Below are 14346 nucleotides of genomic sequence, written 5' to 3' on the forward strand. Positions count from 1 at the left end.
TGTCCTGTTTGTCTCTGTGTGGGCAGCATAAACGAGCATGACAAATCATTTATTTTTAACACAAATACTGCACAAACATCAGTCAATTAAAGATATTTTTTGCTCTGTCTTTATATTCCTGAAAAACAAACACTACTTTTTTATTTTCCTATGCAGACAATGCAACAATGATTCTGCTGAATTTGCTTTGGAAAACGTGCAGCTGAATCATCCAGGCTTCCCCAAACTTAAAAACAGTACATTTCCATAATGACTGACACTAACACCACTGAAGGGACAATGGGCTGGGAGGTCAGTTCTTTGATAATTAATATGCAAATTCTCATGACCATTGATCAAAGACCACTGATCAATGGCCATTCACAGAAAGTGGGGGAATGGCTGCAATCATAGCATTGTAAGATTTGAAAGATGTCCCCTTAGCCCACCTCCTTGATTCAGAGATGGTCTTTCCCTTTTCACGTAAGTGGCCTCCTTGACTCCATGCTCAAACCAGCGTTCCTCCCTAAAATAAGTCCAGTATTATAGATTGAAACCAAAGATCAAACCCTGTTTTCAGGTCCAGAACATGAAAACAGAGCAGTTGCGAGAGAATTTGTCATTAGAAAATTGTACTTAGTAGTCAGTATAAACTTTTAATGATATAAGTTTGCATATGATAGAATACTGCATGATGACCTTTTGATGACTTAGACTGTTGTTCACTACAAGACTTGTTCTGTTCTCTTTTATAAGTTTCTTCCCACAGAGCTGAACAAGCAGTTTCACTCCCTACCAGGAAGAGGAGAGCTGAACACTTATTCAATTCAATTCAATTCAATTTTATTTATATAGCGCCAAATGACAACAAAAGTCGCCTCAAGGCGCTTCTCTCCCTAATAAAAAGAGGGGCCGCTTCCTTCAGAATCTCTCACACACACACATACACATCAACACTCCTCTGTCTACGAACAGACGTATTCACTGTTGTATTACCTTTGTATATAAATAAAGACCAGGGGTCCGTTCTTCGTACCTCGCTTACTACATCCAAGATCAAATGACACATCCAAGATCAAATCATCGCGCCAACTTTGAGCTCGCTATTCCGGGGTCTCCGAACACACCTGTTGTTGACGATTAGTACAGCTGGATGAAGTAATGTGAGATCACTGGGTGGCTTAAAAGGGGCTACGCATCTATAGTAGAAACATTGATCGGCAACCCTTTGATTGGTCGGCGAAAATGTCGAAGGAGCGCGCTCAGTATTTTTGGGCAGCAGAGCAAGAACTCTTGATTGAGGGATTTCAGGAGTTTCAGAGTTTAATTAAAACGCAAGGGAACACTGCAAAGGCTGCAAAAGCAAGGAGAGAGGGCTGGCAGAAAGTTGCTGACAAATTAAACTCGTAAGTAATTTATTATATTATATTACATTATATCATATTATATCATATCATATTACATTATATCCTCTTTCACATTAGAGCCACAACAGGACCCACTAGAACATGGGAACAAGTAAAAGTGAAATATAAGAATATTCTACAGAATGGTAATATTTATCACTTATATTGCTTTTAGTCTCTTGAAAAGAGACCCTGAAATAATCTGTTTGTTTGTTTATAACAGCAACCAAGAAAAGGGCAGAGCAAAAAAAGACAGGTGGTGGTCCTGCACCCCCTCGTCAACAAGTTGGTTAAGTAAATAATACCCTCACGGGGAAATCGATATCTCTCTATGAGCACACTGTCGCGCTGAGCTAAAGGATCCTGTCTATCCCGCAATATACGCTGAATTCTGAAAACTCTCCTTATCAATCTTGCACCTTCCGCAATGGGTTGCTCGCGTACAAACGGACAGGACATGGCTGCGACAGACTTCCCAAATCCACCTTCGCTTTTATAGCCGTGGTCTCTCATCTTGATTACACGAAGTAATTTACTATTACTACTCTAAAATATGAATTACATCTGAAATAATCAAATACATGAAATAGGATTATTAATAGTACATTTCCCTTTTTTTAGGAAATGACCTGTATGTATCTGTATGAAATCAATAAAAGAATCAAATACTGCATTATCTTTAGTTACATTGATAATATTTATTTATGGAAAAACAGTGGGAAAATATCGCTGTTGCTTTCGTATAAATGAAGCGGACATACCTGAGTGGCCGCGATCTAATCCTGTTTACATAAAGTAAGCCTGCTCCCAAGTAGGTTTACGCTTACGGATCTGTTGCTATGACAGCAAGTCCCGGATGAGCTTCGGAGAACCGAACGATCCAAGATCACGCGAAATCGTCAACAATCAAATCCAGCTAACTTACTTAGCGAGGTACGAAGAACGGACCCCAGAGCAGTGGCAGAGCGCGAGTCCCTGAGCCCCCACTCTCAGGTGCGAGTGCTCTGTGACTGCCCTTGCAAGTAAAAACTGCAGCGTGTGTGTTTCTACTCTCTGACTCTCAGCTGAAGAAGTGTCTTTAGAATACATCTCTTGACAGAATTCAACATTAATGAATCAATAGTACGGAAGCAAGAAGAATGATTCAAGTAAAGTTTGACTTATCTGACCATTTTGTTTGGCTTAATGCACCTTATAATCCGGTGTGCCTTATGGTCTGAAAAATACAGTAACTTCTACCTTTCTTTAGCCTGTCCTGAAGTCCAACTTTTTGTGCGATGGTTAGCATCTTCCTCTGACTTCTGGTGCTTCCGCAGGTGCCTTTGACGGTGCACAATGTTTTGTTGACATTTTGCAAGGCAGACACATAATCCAGTGGTCTAAAGTGGAATGTTTTTTTGTGGGAATGAACTACAAACGTACAGTAGAGCACTTCAGAGTCACAATGTAAATTTGACAAAATGAACGCGTTCTGTACTGTACAGGAGACATGGCACGCATCTTTTGGCTCTCGGAGGAGGCGGACGCATCTTTCCCCCTCTCCCTCCCTTACCTTCCCTGCTGCTGCTACTGTGTGTTTGTCTAGTCTCGTCCAACTCTAACCCTCAAAGAGTTTCACAGTCTTGTTCTCTAAAACTTAAATAACTATGGATTTGATCAACTGGTCCCGTAACAGAATTGACACTTTCCCGCACTTGGGAGAGCCCAGTTGTCCTGCGGAGACGTTTGCTGCCGGATACTTGATGGTCGGTTGGGTCTTGTGTGTTGGTGACACTCTCAACGGAGGACATTGAATGACATCTACCAATTTGGAACCACGATAACAGAGTTCGGGCTGATTGGAGCTGCACTGTTTAAAAAAACATCTTAAAAAAACGGTAATATTCCGGCAGCTGGGGCGCCAAAATACTACTGTAAAATAACAGAAAATAACTTCCCCATAAAAATACAGTTATTTCCAGTAATAACAATACAGTTTGTTGCGCTAATTTTACATGGGATCTTGCCTTTTCCAAGTGGTTTTAAACATTAAATTAGGAACATGTTAATGTGATTAAACAATGAAATTATCTAGAAATAGGAAAAAAATACAAATCCTAACAAAACAGTAATATTCAGGCAGCTGGGCCGCCAAAATACTACCAGAAAATAACAGAAAATAACTGTCCCATGAAAATACAGTTATTTTCAGTAATAACAATACAGTTTGTTGCGCTAATTTTACATGGGATTCTGCCTTTTCCAAGTGCTTTTAGACAATAAATTAGGAACATTTTAACGTGATCAAACAATGAAATTACCTATAAACAAGGGCAATGAATGTGGCAATATGAATCATAATACATAAATATACAGTTAACAGTTGGTTCAAATAATAATGGATTGCATGCCCTGGGACAGACTGACAGAGGCGAGGCTGCCATATCGCACCATCAGCCCCTCTGGCCATCAGCAGTAGGTGAAGAGTCTTGACCACGGACACAATACCGAGAGTGTCCGAGCCGGGGCTCGAACCGGTAACCTTCTGATCACAAGGCGAACTGCCAACTCTTGAGCCACGATCTCCCTAAATTCAACAGTTCAATCTTTCAATCATGATACATTTGTGAATGTATTTTAACAATCTAAATATGCATATGTACAGACAGATACATTTAATAATCATGAAAATTAAGTTTTATAACATTACAGTGATTTAACATTAATTTACATTTGAAATGTGAAATCACAGTCTATTTACGTAACTTTAATGATATTCTAAAAGAACAGAACAAAACTGTAAAATGCACAGCAAAATACTTTTATTTTAGGATTTTTTCCTACAGTGCAGCCATACCCGCGACCTTGTGGTTGTTAGTTCACATTCATTGGCCGATGCTTAGCGTCATGTTATTATGTGTCCCAACATCCAATGGCATGTCACATTGTTTTCATGGCCACACCATCACCCCAGGTGCAGAGGCCTATTTCTGTTCAGGAATGTTGTGAATACTTTGAGATTTATATTAATTGCAATTCCTACCTCTACATTTATTTTTTAAAATATATAATTAGCACAGCGTGGCCGTGCAATGTTTTATATGTTTTTTTTAGTTTTTATTCCTATTAATTATATTTTCACTTGTTACCTCTGAATTATTGAATCAGACCTAGATGACATGAAATTTTCAGCAAAATTATAATTCAAATACTCCTTTAATTATTTATTATTCTCATTAATTTTTGATCATTTTATATATTTTTCCATAGTATGACTTAAAAGACATGACATGCACGCTCCTCATTGGGGATAATTGACTAATTCAGTGAAAGGGGTGTGTGGTGTTCAGTTAGGGAAGTCATTCAATCTGTGAAGAAATTGGTGTCAATTATGGCCCATTATTTAAGAAAGGCAGCAGATGCTGTGCCTGCTGGTTTTAGTCCTTGCTCAGTGAGTAAAATGGGTCATTCCAGAAAGAACTTTGATCAAAAAGTTAATTGGCTGCTCAGCTAAAAAGATCTCAAATGCTTTGAAATGGGAAAGAAAACCCAAAACATGGGTAGGGTAGAAAAAGGAGCACTACCATCCACCTAGATCATAGAATAACAAGAATGGCAAAGAAGCATCCAATGATCAGCCCCAGAGAGATCAGAGAAGATCTCCATTTACCTGTGAGTACTTCAACAATCAGAAGATGCCTATGTGAAGCCAAACTATTTGCAAGAAACCCTTGTAAAGTACCACAGTTGAAAAAAACTACCAAAAAAAAAAAAAAACACATGTTGAAAAGGTTACAGTTTGGCAAAGAACACATTGACTGGCCTAAAGAGAAGTGGCACAATATTGTATGGACAGATGAGAGCAAGATTGTTCTCATTGGATCTAAAGGCTGTAGACAGTTTGTGAGACAAACTTCAAACACTAAATACAAGCCACAGTACACCGTGAAGACCGTAAAACATGGAGGTGCAAGTATAATGGTTTGGAGTGGGGCCCATTTATCATATAACAGGCACCATGGACCAGTTTCAGTACCTAAAAATACTGAAAGAAGTCCTACTGCCTTATGCTGAGGAAGAAATGCCCAAAAAAGAGAGAAAATAAAAGGCAAAATTGTTCATGTTTTCATTTGGGATTGAATGTGCACAGCTCTCAGTGCCTTTGTATGTATGGCAATAAATGCTATTAGGAACATGGAACTTTGCCTCTGTTGTTTTAAACACACTGCTATTGTTTTGCACATAACTATACACTTAAAATTAATCTGTATCTTACTTTCTAACAGCAGAGGGCATTGGTATTTTAAAGTTAATGGGCTCATCCATAGACCAATCACTTCTCACGGACACACAGCTGGGTTCACCTTCTAGGTGAGGTCCAGATGTAGGTTCAGGGCCACCTGGTTTGTGATGGATTCTGTTGGAAACAGAGAGGAAGACACCAGAAATGGAAACAAATCTCATAGCCTTCCCCTACAAAAATGGCAGGACAAACTAATTACATAAAGGAATATAGCAATCTTATAAATGAAACTTTTCCACATTGTTTTCCTTTTCTGTTAATACTATACACTACTAATATGATGTTAATGTATAGGAAAAACGTACGTTTCAAACCCATAACACTCTATTAACATTTCTTTAAATATAATTAAATAAAGTGGTCATATTTTTGTGTTGCTATGGTACTCCCTGCTTTCCTTACTGGCCTTGAAGTGGCAGTCCATATTTGGATGTTGTTCACCTTCACTGCTACTTTTCTACAGCTAACAATGTGTGGGCAGGGGCATACTCCTCATGCCCTCTTACCTGGTACCTGGCAATGCTGAACTGCATATTGTAGGAATAAGACTGACAATTAGTATTCAATAAGAACTGTAATGTCAGCTGAGCGTGATCCCTTTTCATGTTGGTAAAAACAGTCGCTACCTGGTCAAAGAGAGAGGGCAAAAATTATTTTTAATGTTACAGCTGCAGTATGTAATCTGTAATTTTTCAATGTATTATCAAAAAATAGATGTGAGAAATCACAGTTCTTGACAAATCAACATACCAGGAGACAATGAATTTATTTATGATGAAGATGAAATATTAGAGGCTTTCATTAAAGTTCAAATCAAGTCAAAGGTCTACTTACTCAACACCTTTCCATAAATGCTGTTGAAAATGTTGGTACTCAGTGATCAAAGATTTGAGTGACGTATAGATGTGTATCTGAAGAGACTCTCTTACCATCTACTAGTTATTAGTGATGTGTTGTACAACTTAAAAACCCTTTGGATTTATGCAAGAAATTTACCATGACTATTCTGCATCAGAGCGAGAAGAACAACAACATCTATAACCAATTTTATTTTTCTATTCAATTTGCATTGTGCATAAAGAAAGGAATATATGGGTCCGGTAGTAATGTAAAATATATAAAATGCAGGACTTACAGTGGGGATTCCCCTAGCCTAAATCTGATTCTTCCCTATGACTTAGTGTCCATGTTCTTTCTTGTGCTCTTACATAGCGCAGCACTCTAATATAATTTGTTTGTGACTCTATGTTAATGTTACACAAACTACAGGTTAAAGGTAGTTTTTCATCACTAATGTCAGGTACATTTAAAATGACATATATTTAGCTAAAGCCACCTACCCCCCTGAATATAGTTGCATCATTCAAAGATTCTTGAACACACATGTAAACAATTACTTTAGTTAAAATAATTTATAGTTACCCGATGTTCACCACTGTGTCCTTCACTCTACACCTCACTTCCTTCTTTGCATAAACACCAAAGCAAAGAAAGAAGTGAAGTCCCTCATTTAACCAGTCTGACTGGTTTAACAGAGATAGGCGTGTCAAGTTACAGGTGAGTTCTGGTAGTGTTGTTTTTATATTTTAAACCTGAGCTCAGTGAGCTGTATTTCATCCTCTCCCCACCTGCTTTATATTTAGAATGTAACTCATTTGCCATAAACAGAAACAAGAAGAGGCAAAGCAGGAAAAAATGCTGACAGACATCAGTTTCAAATTTTCTAGACCAGACAATAATTAATAATTATTATTAATAATAATAATTATTATTATTTTTGCTAGTTCCTTCAAATACCTCAACACAATTTGCAGCTTTTTAACTTGCACAAGTGTGTGCAAAAATTTATATAATAATGAAACTATTTCACACAGTCAAATGTGACATGAGAATAGTTGGTGTGTTTCTGAGAGACAATCAGAGCAGACAAGGGCTAGAGACCTATATTGTGATGCCAGATTTTAGCTTATCCAAATAACTTCAGGGTAAAGCTTGGGTAAACTTAATGAGTTGATAACGAGCTTTGTGTGACCATTTAATCTGATCACCACTGTCAGGGTGAATCTAGGGGAAGATATCCTGAGTAGGCTGAACTAACTTCATAGTATAGGGCCTATCTACCTATCCTTTAACATCATTTCTTAACAAAGTCATGTGACTGATCCAAGCAGGCTTTGAACAGCACCAATATAAACACCCAGGTAAAGACCCCTCCCCTTTTTTTGTACTTAGCTTGCGTCTTTCCTGCAGCCTACGAAAAAGCTGTTTTTTAACCTTACATTTCGAAAGGAAGGGTTGCATTATTTTTGTCTTAATCTCATTCAAGTGCTTAGTTTGTTGTATCTGCTGTTGGCCGAGCCTGTGAGTAAGTACTGTCAAAAATGTCCATAAATTAAAGTGAGCATGTTATTATTACTATTTGCAAATATATTGTTTTTAGCAGTTTTTCTCTAATTAACCCCCTTGATACATTTATGCCCACACTGTGAAAAAAAAAAAAAAAAAAAAAAAAAAAAAAAAAGTGCTGTTTTTACAGGAAAACGCTGGCAGCTGGGGTTACCAGGGACTTCCTGTAAAAAACACAGCAGCACAGTATATCGCTTTACAGACGCAATATGTAAATTGATTTACAGTGAATGAAACTCACATTAAAACTGTTAAATCTACAGAAAAAAGAAGTTAATTTCACACATTGATGTTATATATAAATAGACTATTTCCTGTATCTTTTACAAGTAATAAATGCTTATTGTGGATCCATAAATTGTAAAATTAACAGGGAAATATCGAACAAAAAACTAATTTAAAATGGTAGAACAACGGTGAAACTGTGCATATTAAATGGAGCTGCTCTCTATATTATACATAAAATCTATTACTATGATGTATATTTTATGTTTGAATGTAAAATTGTAACCATAAACCAGCAAATTTATTACTGCTACGCCTACACCCAAACATGCAAATATACATCTTGAGAAAACACAAGAGAGGAAAATATCACTTTTGGGAAATTTATTTTGCAGCCAGATTAGCCAAATGACAGCAATTGGATGCATTTTTTCCAACTAACACAATATGCAAGGCACACAGCAACTACACAATTCAATCAAAATATAGGCTATAAAAGCTGTGGAACATTCCTGCAAAGCAAGAACCATGTTCATGAAACAAGCATTTGTTAGACCCTCTACCAGAAAAAGTTAAATAACCTGTTAAGACTTTAAAACAAAAATCACATATTGTGCCAAAAATGATCATAATCACCATGCAACGCAACACGCACCCTGCTGTCACCACAACCATGGCCTTGGTCAGAAAACACATCAGGAAAACCACGTGGTGAAACAAACCTACACATGTGGTCTAGAAACACTGCAGTAGCAGCATGTTTTTTTTTTTTTTTTTTTTTTAATTTTTATAAAGAACATTCCTTCAAAGCAAGAACATCTTCATGAATTGGCTTCATGCATTCGACCAGTAAAAGGTTTCAGTACACATTGTGGAACAAAATTAAAGTAAAACTAACAGTCCACAGAGAGTCAAGATTTAGGCTTAGCGCCACTCGTGGTCAGCGAGATCCTGAATCAGGGTGAGGACTCGAGGGTTCACACTGAGACGACGCTTTGAGTTTTTGTTCTCTACTTTGGTTCCTTTTTCTGGGTTTATGGAGAAGAAACACCTGTAGAATAAAAATCATATAAAAGTTTATTAAGCATTTTTATAATTGATCAGTTAAAATACACCTACAAAGTAAGTAAAAATTAAGTATATACGTATATATACACAGTCATGGCCATGACCACGTTCAAGACAAAGTATAACCAAAATGCTGTGGGGAAGTGAACAATGCATGGCCAAAAGTATTGGCACCCTTCACGAGTGTCTTTTGCAGTGATATGTCACACTTTAGCATTTTTAAAATCCAAAGCAAAGGTTATAGGTAGTCAGACGTCAGCTGACGCTTGGTCTAGCCCTGAGTCTCGGCCAGGCTTGGACCCGGATTCAGACTGTTATTTTATTTAAAAAACAAACAAACAAACAAACAAACAAAACACACAAAAAAAAAACAAAACAAAAAAAACACAAAACAAAAAAACAACTGAATCCGGCTCCAAAGCCAACCGAGACTCAGAGCCAGACCTGGACTCCAACCACATCAAAGCCAGACTCCAGATCCCAGAGTCTCAGTTATGAGAAATAACAAAGCCATATTTGCTCACCTCTGAAGAAACTCTAAAGTGGAAGCCAGCTCAGATGGATAATGGATGTTAAAATTGTAGTAGCTCCCGAACATGAGGCACAGTGCAGAAATGAAGGAGGATATGTTTGTGCTGACAAGGTTCCGATCAATACTCAGCATGTATCTTCTTGAGGAATAGCAGGACTGTCCTGTGAACAAATTATTTAACAGGTTATATCAATAAACACGGCAGTCACATGACATTCTATAAAAAGTGCACTTTTTAAAAAAAAAAAAAAAAAAAAAAAAAAAAAGAGAGAGAGAGCTATGAAACAGACTTATCACACACAATAATAGTGGGTGTCAGAGGCACTTGCTCCAGTTGTACCTCATCTGCCAGACATGTATCTTCAACACAGAGAAGCATGGACTCCTCCTTCTCTTCAAAGTAGCTGAGCAGAAGCAGGACCATCTCTTTCACATCATCTGAGCAGCCACTCTGCGGTCCCCGCATCCTCTGAAGCCTTGCATAAGTCTGAAGGAACACCTTGCTTTTGCTGACAGCAACTGTGGTCAAGTAGTCCAGAAGCCTTTTCCCCTTCAAATCCAAATTTCGTGTGAATGTCTCTTTGAGGTAAGTGGACTTCATTAGACTTTTTACCTCTTCTGGATTGGCGTCAGCTTGCTGGAACATCACCTTGAGTTTTTCCATCTTTTGCTGTTGGCTCTCTGGAGTTTCTTCAAGAGGCAGAAATTCTACATCCCATTGAATGCACCCGTATGTATCCTGCATGGCTGCTCTTTCTTCACACAGTTCACAGCTTGAAGTTCTGGTAGGACTTCCGTGATGGCAACATCTAGGAAGGTTCACTCTGAGTCACTCATACTTGCACTGAAGAAGAAATGCCACCTCCAAACAAAATAGAAAATCACATACAGTTCATACACTTGATGGAGCAGGGTATGGATCAGGTAACACTTATATTAATGTTAAACTATTTACAGTGAGAAGTGAGCTATTAGTTGGACATTATTTTGCCACAATACTATGCTTTAGTGGAATGACTCGGTATCCTTCAAGAATGTATGATACCAAAGGATAGAAATCAGGCAAGTCATTAATGTTGATACACTGTAACCCAAGACTGTCCTTTGTCACAGAATATAGATGGTATTCTGAGAGGAAGATGCCTTTGTGGATATCCATTAGAACATACACAGATGTGTCATTTTGAATCAAGATGAGTAGAAGTTCAAACTCCATACACTCGTCATTTCTGTACACAAGAAACTGTCCCTTTTTATATGCAGTGCCCTTGTACTGAATGTCTGTGGTAACTGTGGTATTGCTTTCTGAAAAAGCTAACTCCCTGACCGCATGCTGAATAGTGTCACTGTAGAGGTTGGGATAAAACGCACAGCTCTCCTTCACTTGCAGCAGTTCACGGCACTCTTGCCCTGCTAAAAGATAAGCCTGATACATCTGATGACGTGTTGACAAAGTTTGACAAATATTTTTGAAGCTTTTCAAGTGTCTGGCACATCTTTTAAAGTAACTGTGTTTACATTCAAACCTAAGCGTCCATAACCTCATCAATGGACCAAATTTCAACAACAGTGCTGAATAATGGCGCAAATAGTGGTGCTTGGGTTTTAGTTGAATTCCAGGAAACAACATCTTTCTCATCTCCAAATATTCTTGGATCAAAATGTCAGCAAATGCTATCTGGGACAAGGAAATGCTCTGAGCACAAATAAGATCCACAATGTCTTTCAACTGGAGAGCTAACTGCCATACTTCATCCTCATGGTTTTGTACTTTGTCACCAATCAAAACTGGCAGCAATCTCAAAAGGTTCCAGTTTTGAACGGCTTGCCCTGACAATTTGGATCCGTCAGGTTTGACAGTACATGGCTTTGTAAGTGCTTCGGATCCTTTATATTTAAACTGTTTAATGCGTCTGTTTAAAAGGGAGTATGTGAACCATTTTTTATTTTTTATAATGTTCTTCAGGTAAAGTGCTAGATCATATGACACAACTCCTTCAAAGAGGTCATGACCTAGACAAGGTGGGAGACCAGGCTGGGATACGTGAAAAGACTCAAGGGTATTGAAGATGGAGTTTACCTTTATTCCTCTGACGTCTTGGATAGTTTCAGACTGGAGATCAGCAACAGCCGCGTCATATGTCTCTGGAGTGCGTGGAGGACCACAGGCATTCGGATCAGCATAAAACTCACTTCGTGTTACTTCACAGTACCTGCAAAAATATTGAGAGCACCTGAAGTTTTCTGTAAACCCTCCTATGCAATGAGAACCCAAGTTGTCCCCAGCAATACAGTAAAGACCCCCTTTTACTGTTTCTCCATCTACATCTATTCCATCTGTCTCCAAGGATTTCAGATCTGCCAACAACTCTGAAAAAACTTTGGCTATTCCAAAACGCTTAAAGTCATTCTCAACATACAACAAGACTAAAAACATGTTATCTGTATTTGAACGCAAATGAATGGGTAAATTTGCTAATGACAGATAGACTGCAAGAAGTTTGTGCGTCTTTTTAGCAGAACCCAGGGGATTCACTATCTCAAATGAATCTTGGTACAAAATCAGTTTGAGGCTTTCAGGGTTTTCATTAAAGAACTGGTGACATTTGAAAATTTTTCCATCATATAAATCCTTAAAAATTTCTACATCAGGACCCCCAAACTGTTGTGACTGTGTATTCCTCCATAACTGTGACTCTAAAAAGCTCTTCAGAGTTTCTCCAACTGGTATGTAGTAAGCAAATTTTTCTGTCATGTTTTCATCCATTCCCAATGGCACTTTCTTGGGTTCTGTGTATTTAAAACATTTTTTTTGAATGTTTGATTTCTGGTGTGTGTTGTTCCTAGTTGTCCCTGATGGCAAGCAGAGAACAAATCTGACTCTTTAATGCAGTCACAGATTTTAGTTACTGCTTCATCTGATAGGTTCATTTCATTTTTTAGTAAACAACTTACCTTATTTATTGTGTAGGGTTAGGGGGGTTAGGGTTAGACACATGTTTCTGAGATAAGAATGACTATCCTTCTCTGGCATATCACTGGCTGAACTAGCAGATGGCATGGCTTCATGTGTGTTTTCTGAATATTCTGTACTGTCATTTGGGGGCTGAGGACGAGATTCCTTGTACATGTCATCAATACCATCTGGGGAACAAGCTTTATGCTTCCTACACATGTGAGAAGTAAATGATGACTTTTTTGTAAACATATGCTTACAACCACTTACTGGACATGACACAGACCTGCCCTCTGCAATATGATCGTTTAAGTGAGACACTAGCTCTTTCACTGTTTGAAAATGGCGGGCACATAATGAAACCGCACATTTTAAATCTGCAACAAGAGCTTTAGGAGTAGCTTGAAGTGCAGGTGCATTGTGCACACAATAAAAATGCCCCTTGAAAGCAGAGTACGTGGTGAATGTTTGGCTGCAATTGGCGCCAACACATTTAAAAAGACAACAAGGCTCATTCTTATGCACTCTGCAATGTAGTACATAGCCTCTTAATGTGACCAATACCTTTTTACAAAAGACGCAGATGATCATTTTTAGTATTTCAAAAGTTTGCCTGTGCTTTTCAGCTGAACTAGCATGCTAGCGCTAGGTTATCGAGCATTGGTCTAAATATTAACTGGTGCTTTTATCTCGAAAAAAAGTCGCCAAGATATTAAACTTACCGTGCAAACTTTCTGACGAACAAACACAGATCCTCAAAAAAACACTTGAAATCGTATGTTTGTAATTTGTCCTAAAAACGTAGTTGCTAAAAGTTCGACGTTTTCTTCTCCCGTCTTCTCTCTCGTGCTGGCTCGTTAGCTATAGTCGTGAACTAGGCGCTCTTCTCCTCCCGCCCTCACGTCATTATCCAATCAGAGACGAGCTTCAGATACACATTCAAAATTAGGCGCGCTCAGTGCAACGGAGAGTAGCCTAAAGTAGCTTACAGCTCTGTGGAGATGAGGCACCATAGAAATCCTATGGGAGGCACTGTAAGTTTGTTTAGCTTGTAATAATGAGACATTGCTAACCTAACCCAAAAAAGTAGTCTAGTCTAAGTATCACATTGCAATTAAAAGAAACATAAAGAATACAAGCATTATGACAGAAGCATTACTTAGGCGTTAAATAATAATTTCTTATAGGTTACTCTACAATAGGCTGCAAATAGCCCGAATGATTTAAAAAAAAAAAAAAAACATAATGTAAACAATTTTAATTGTATATTTTTATATAGCCTATAAATAGAGAGGCAACCTCTCAGGTTCACAATGACATCTTCTGTGAAAACATTTTTATTAGTCCTATCCCTGAATTTGCATCATTTCATGAATCATGTTAAAAGTAGGCCCAGTACATCCATGCAGTTGTAAAGTGACTTACATATAATTCTTGTATTTTTAAAAACAACTGACTAAAACTATAATTTTTACAATATTTGCATGTCAAA

At 38.0% G+C, this 14346-nt stretch overlaps 1 protein-coding gene across 1 annotated transcript; it reads right to left on the reverse strand.

The window, feature by feature from the left end:
• Positions 1–9222: 9222 nt before the first annotated feature.
• Positions 9223–10643, reverse strand: LOC146390464 (uncharacterized). The gene is made up of 3 exons (XM_084921493.1): positions 10185–10643; positions 9891–10054; positions 9223–9349 (listed from the first exon to the last, which is right to left on the reverse strand). The coding sequence occupies exons 1-3, from the start codon at positions 10641–10643 to the stop codon at positions 9223–9225; spliced, it is 750 nt and encodes a 249-aa protein (XP_084777619.1).
• Positions 10644–14346: the final 3703 nt, after the last annotated feature.

This window comes from Perissodus microlepis, chromosome 3, assembly GCF_051167445.1.
Source record: "Perissodus microlepis isolate ML-2025 ecotype Zambia chromosome 3, ASM5116744v1, whole genome shotgun sequence".
NCBI lineage: Eukaryota > Metazoa > Chordata > Actinopteri > Cichliformes > Cichlidae > Perissodus > Perissodus microlepis.

Coding starts and splice junctions, on each gene's coding strand:
- LOC146390464 (XM_084921493.1), bottom strand. CDS start 10,643: ATGCAGGATACATACGGGTGCATTCAATGGGATGTAGAATTTCTGCCT. Junction 10,055..10,184: donor TTATTGTGTGTGATAAGTCT/GTTTCATAGCTC, acceptor TTCACAGGACAG/TCCTGCTATTCCTCAAGAAG. Junction 9,350..9,890: donor ACTTTAGAGTTTCTTCAGAG/GTGAGCAAATAT, acceptor TTTATTCTACAG/GTGTTTCTTCTCCATAAACC.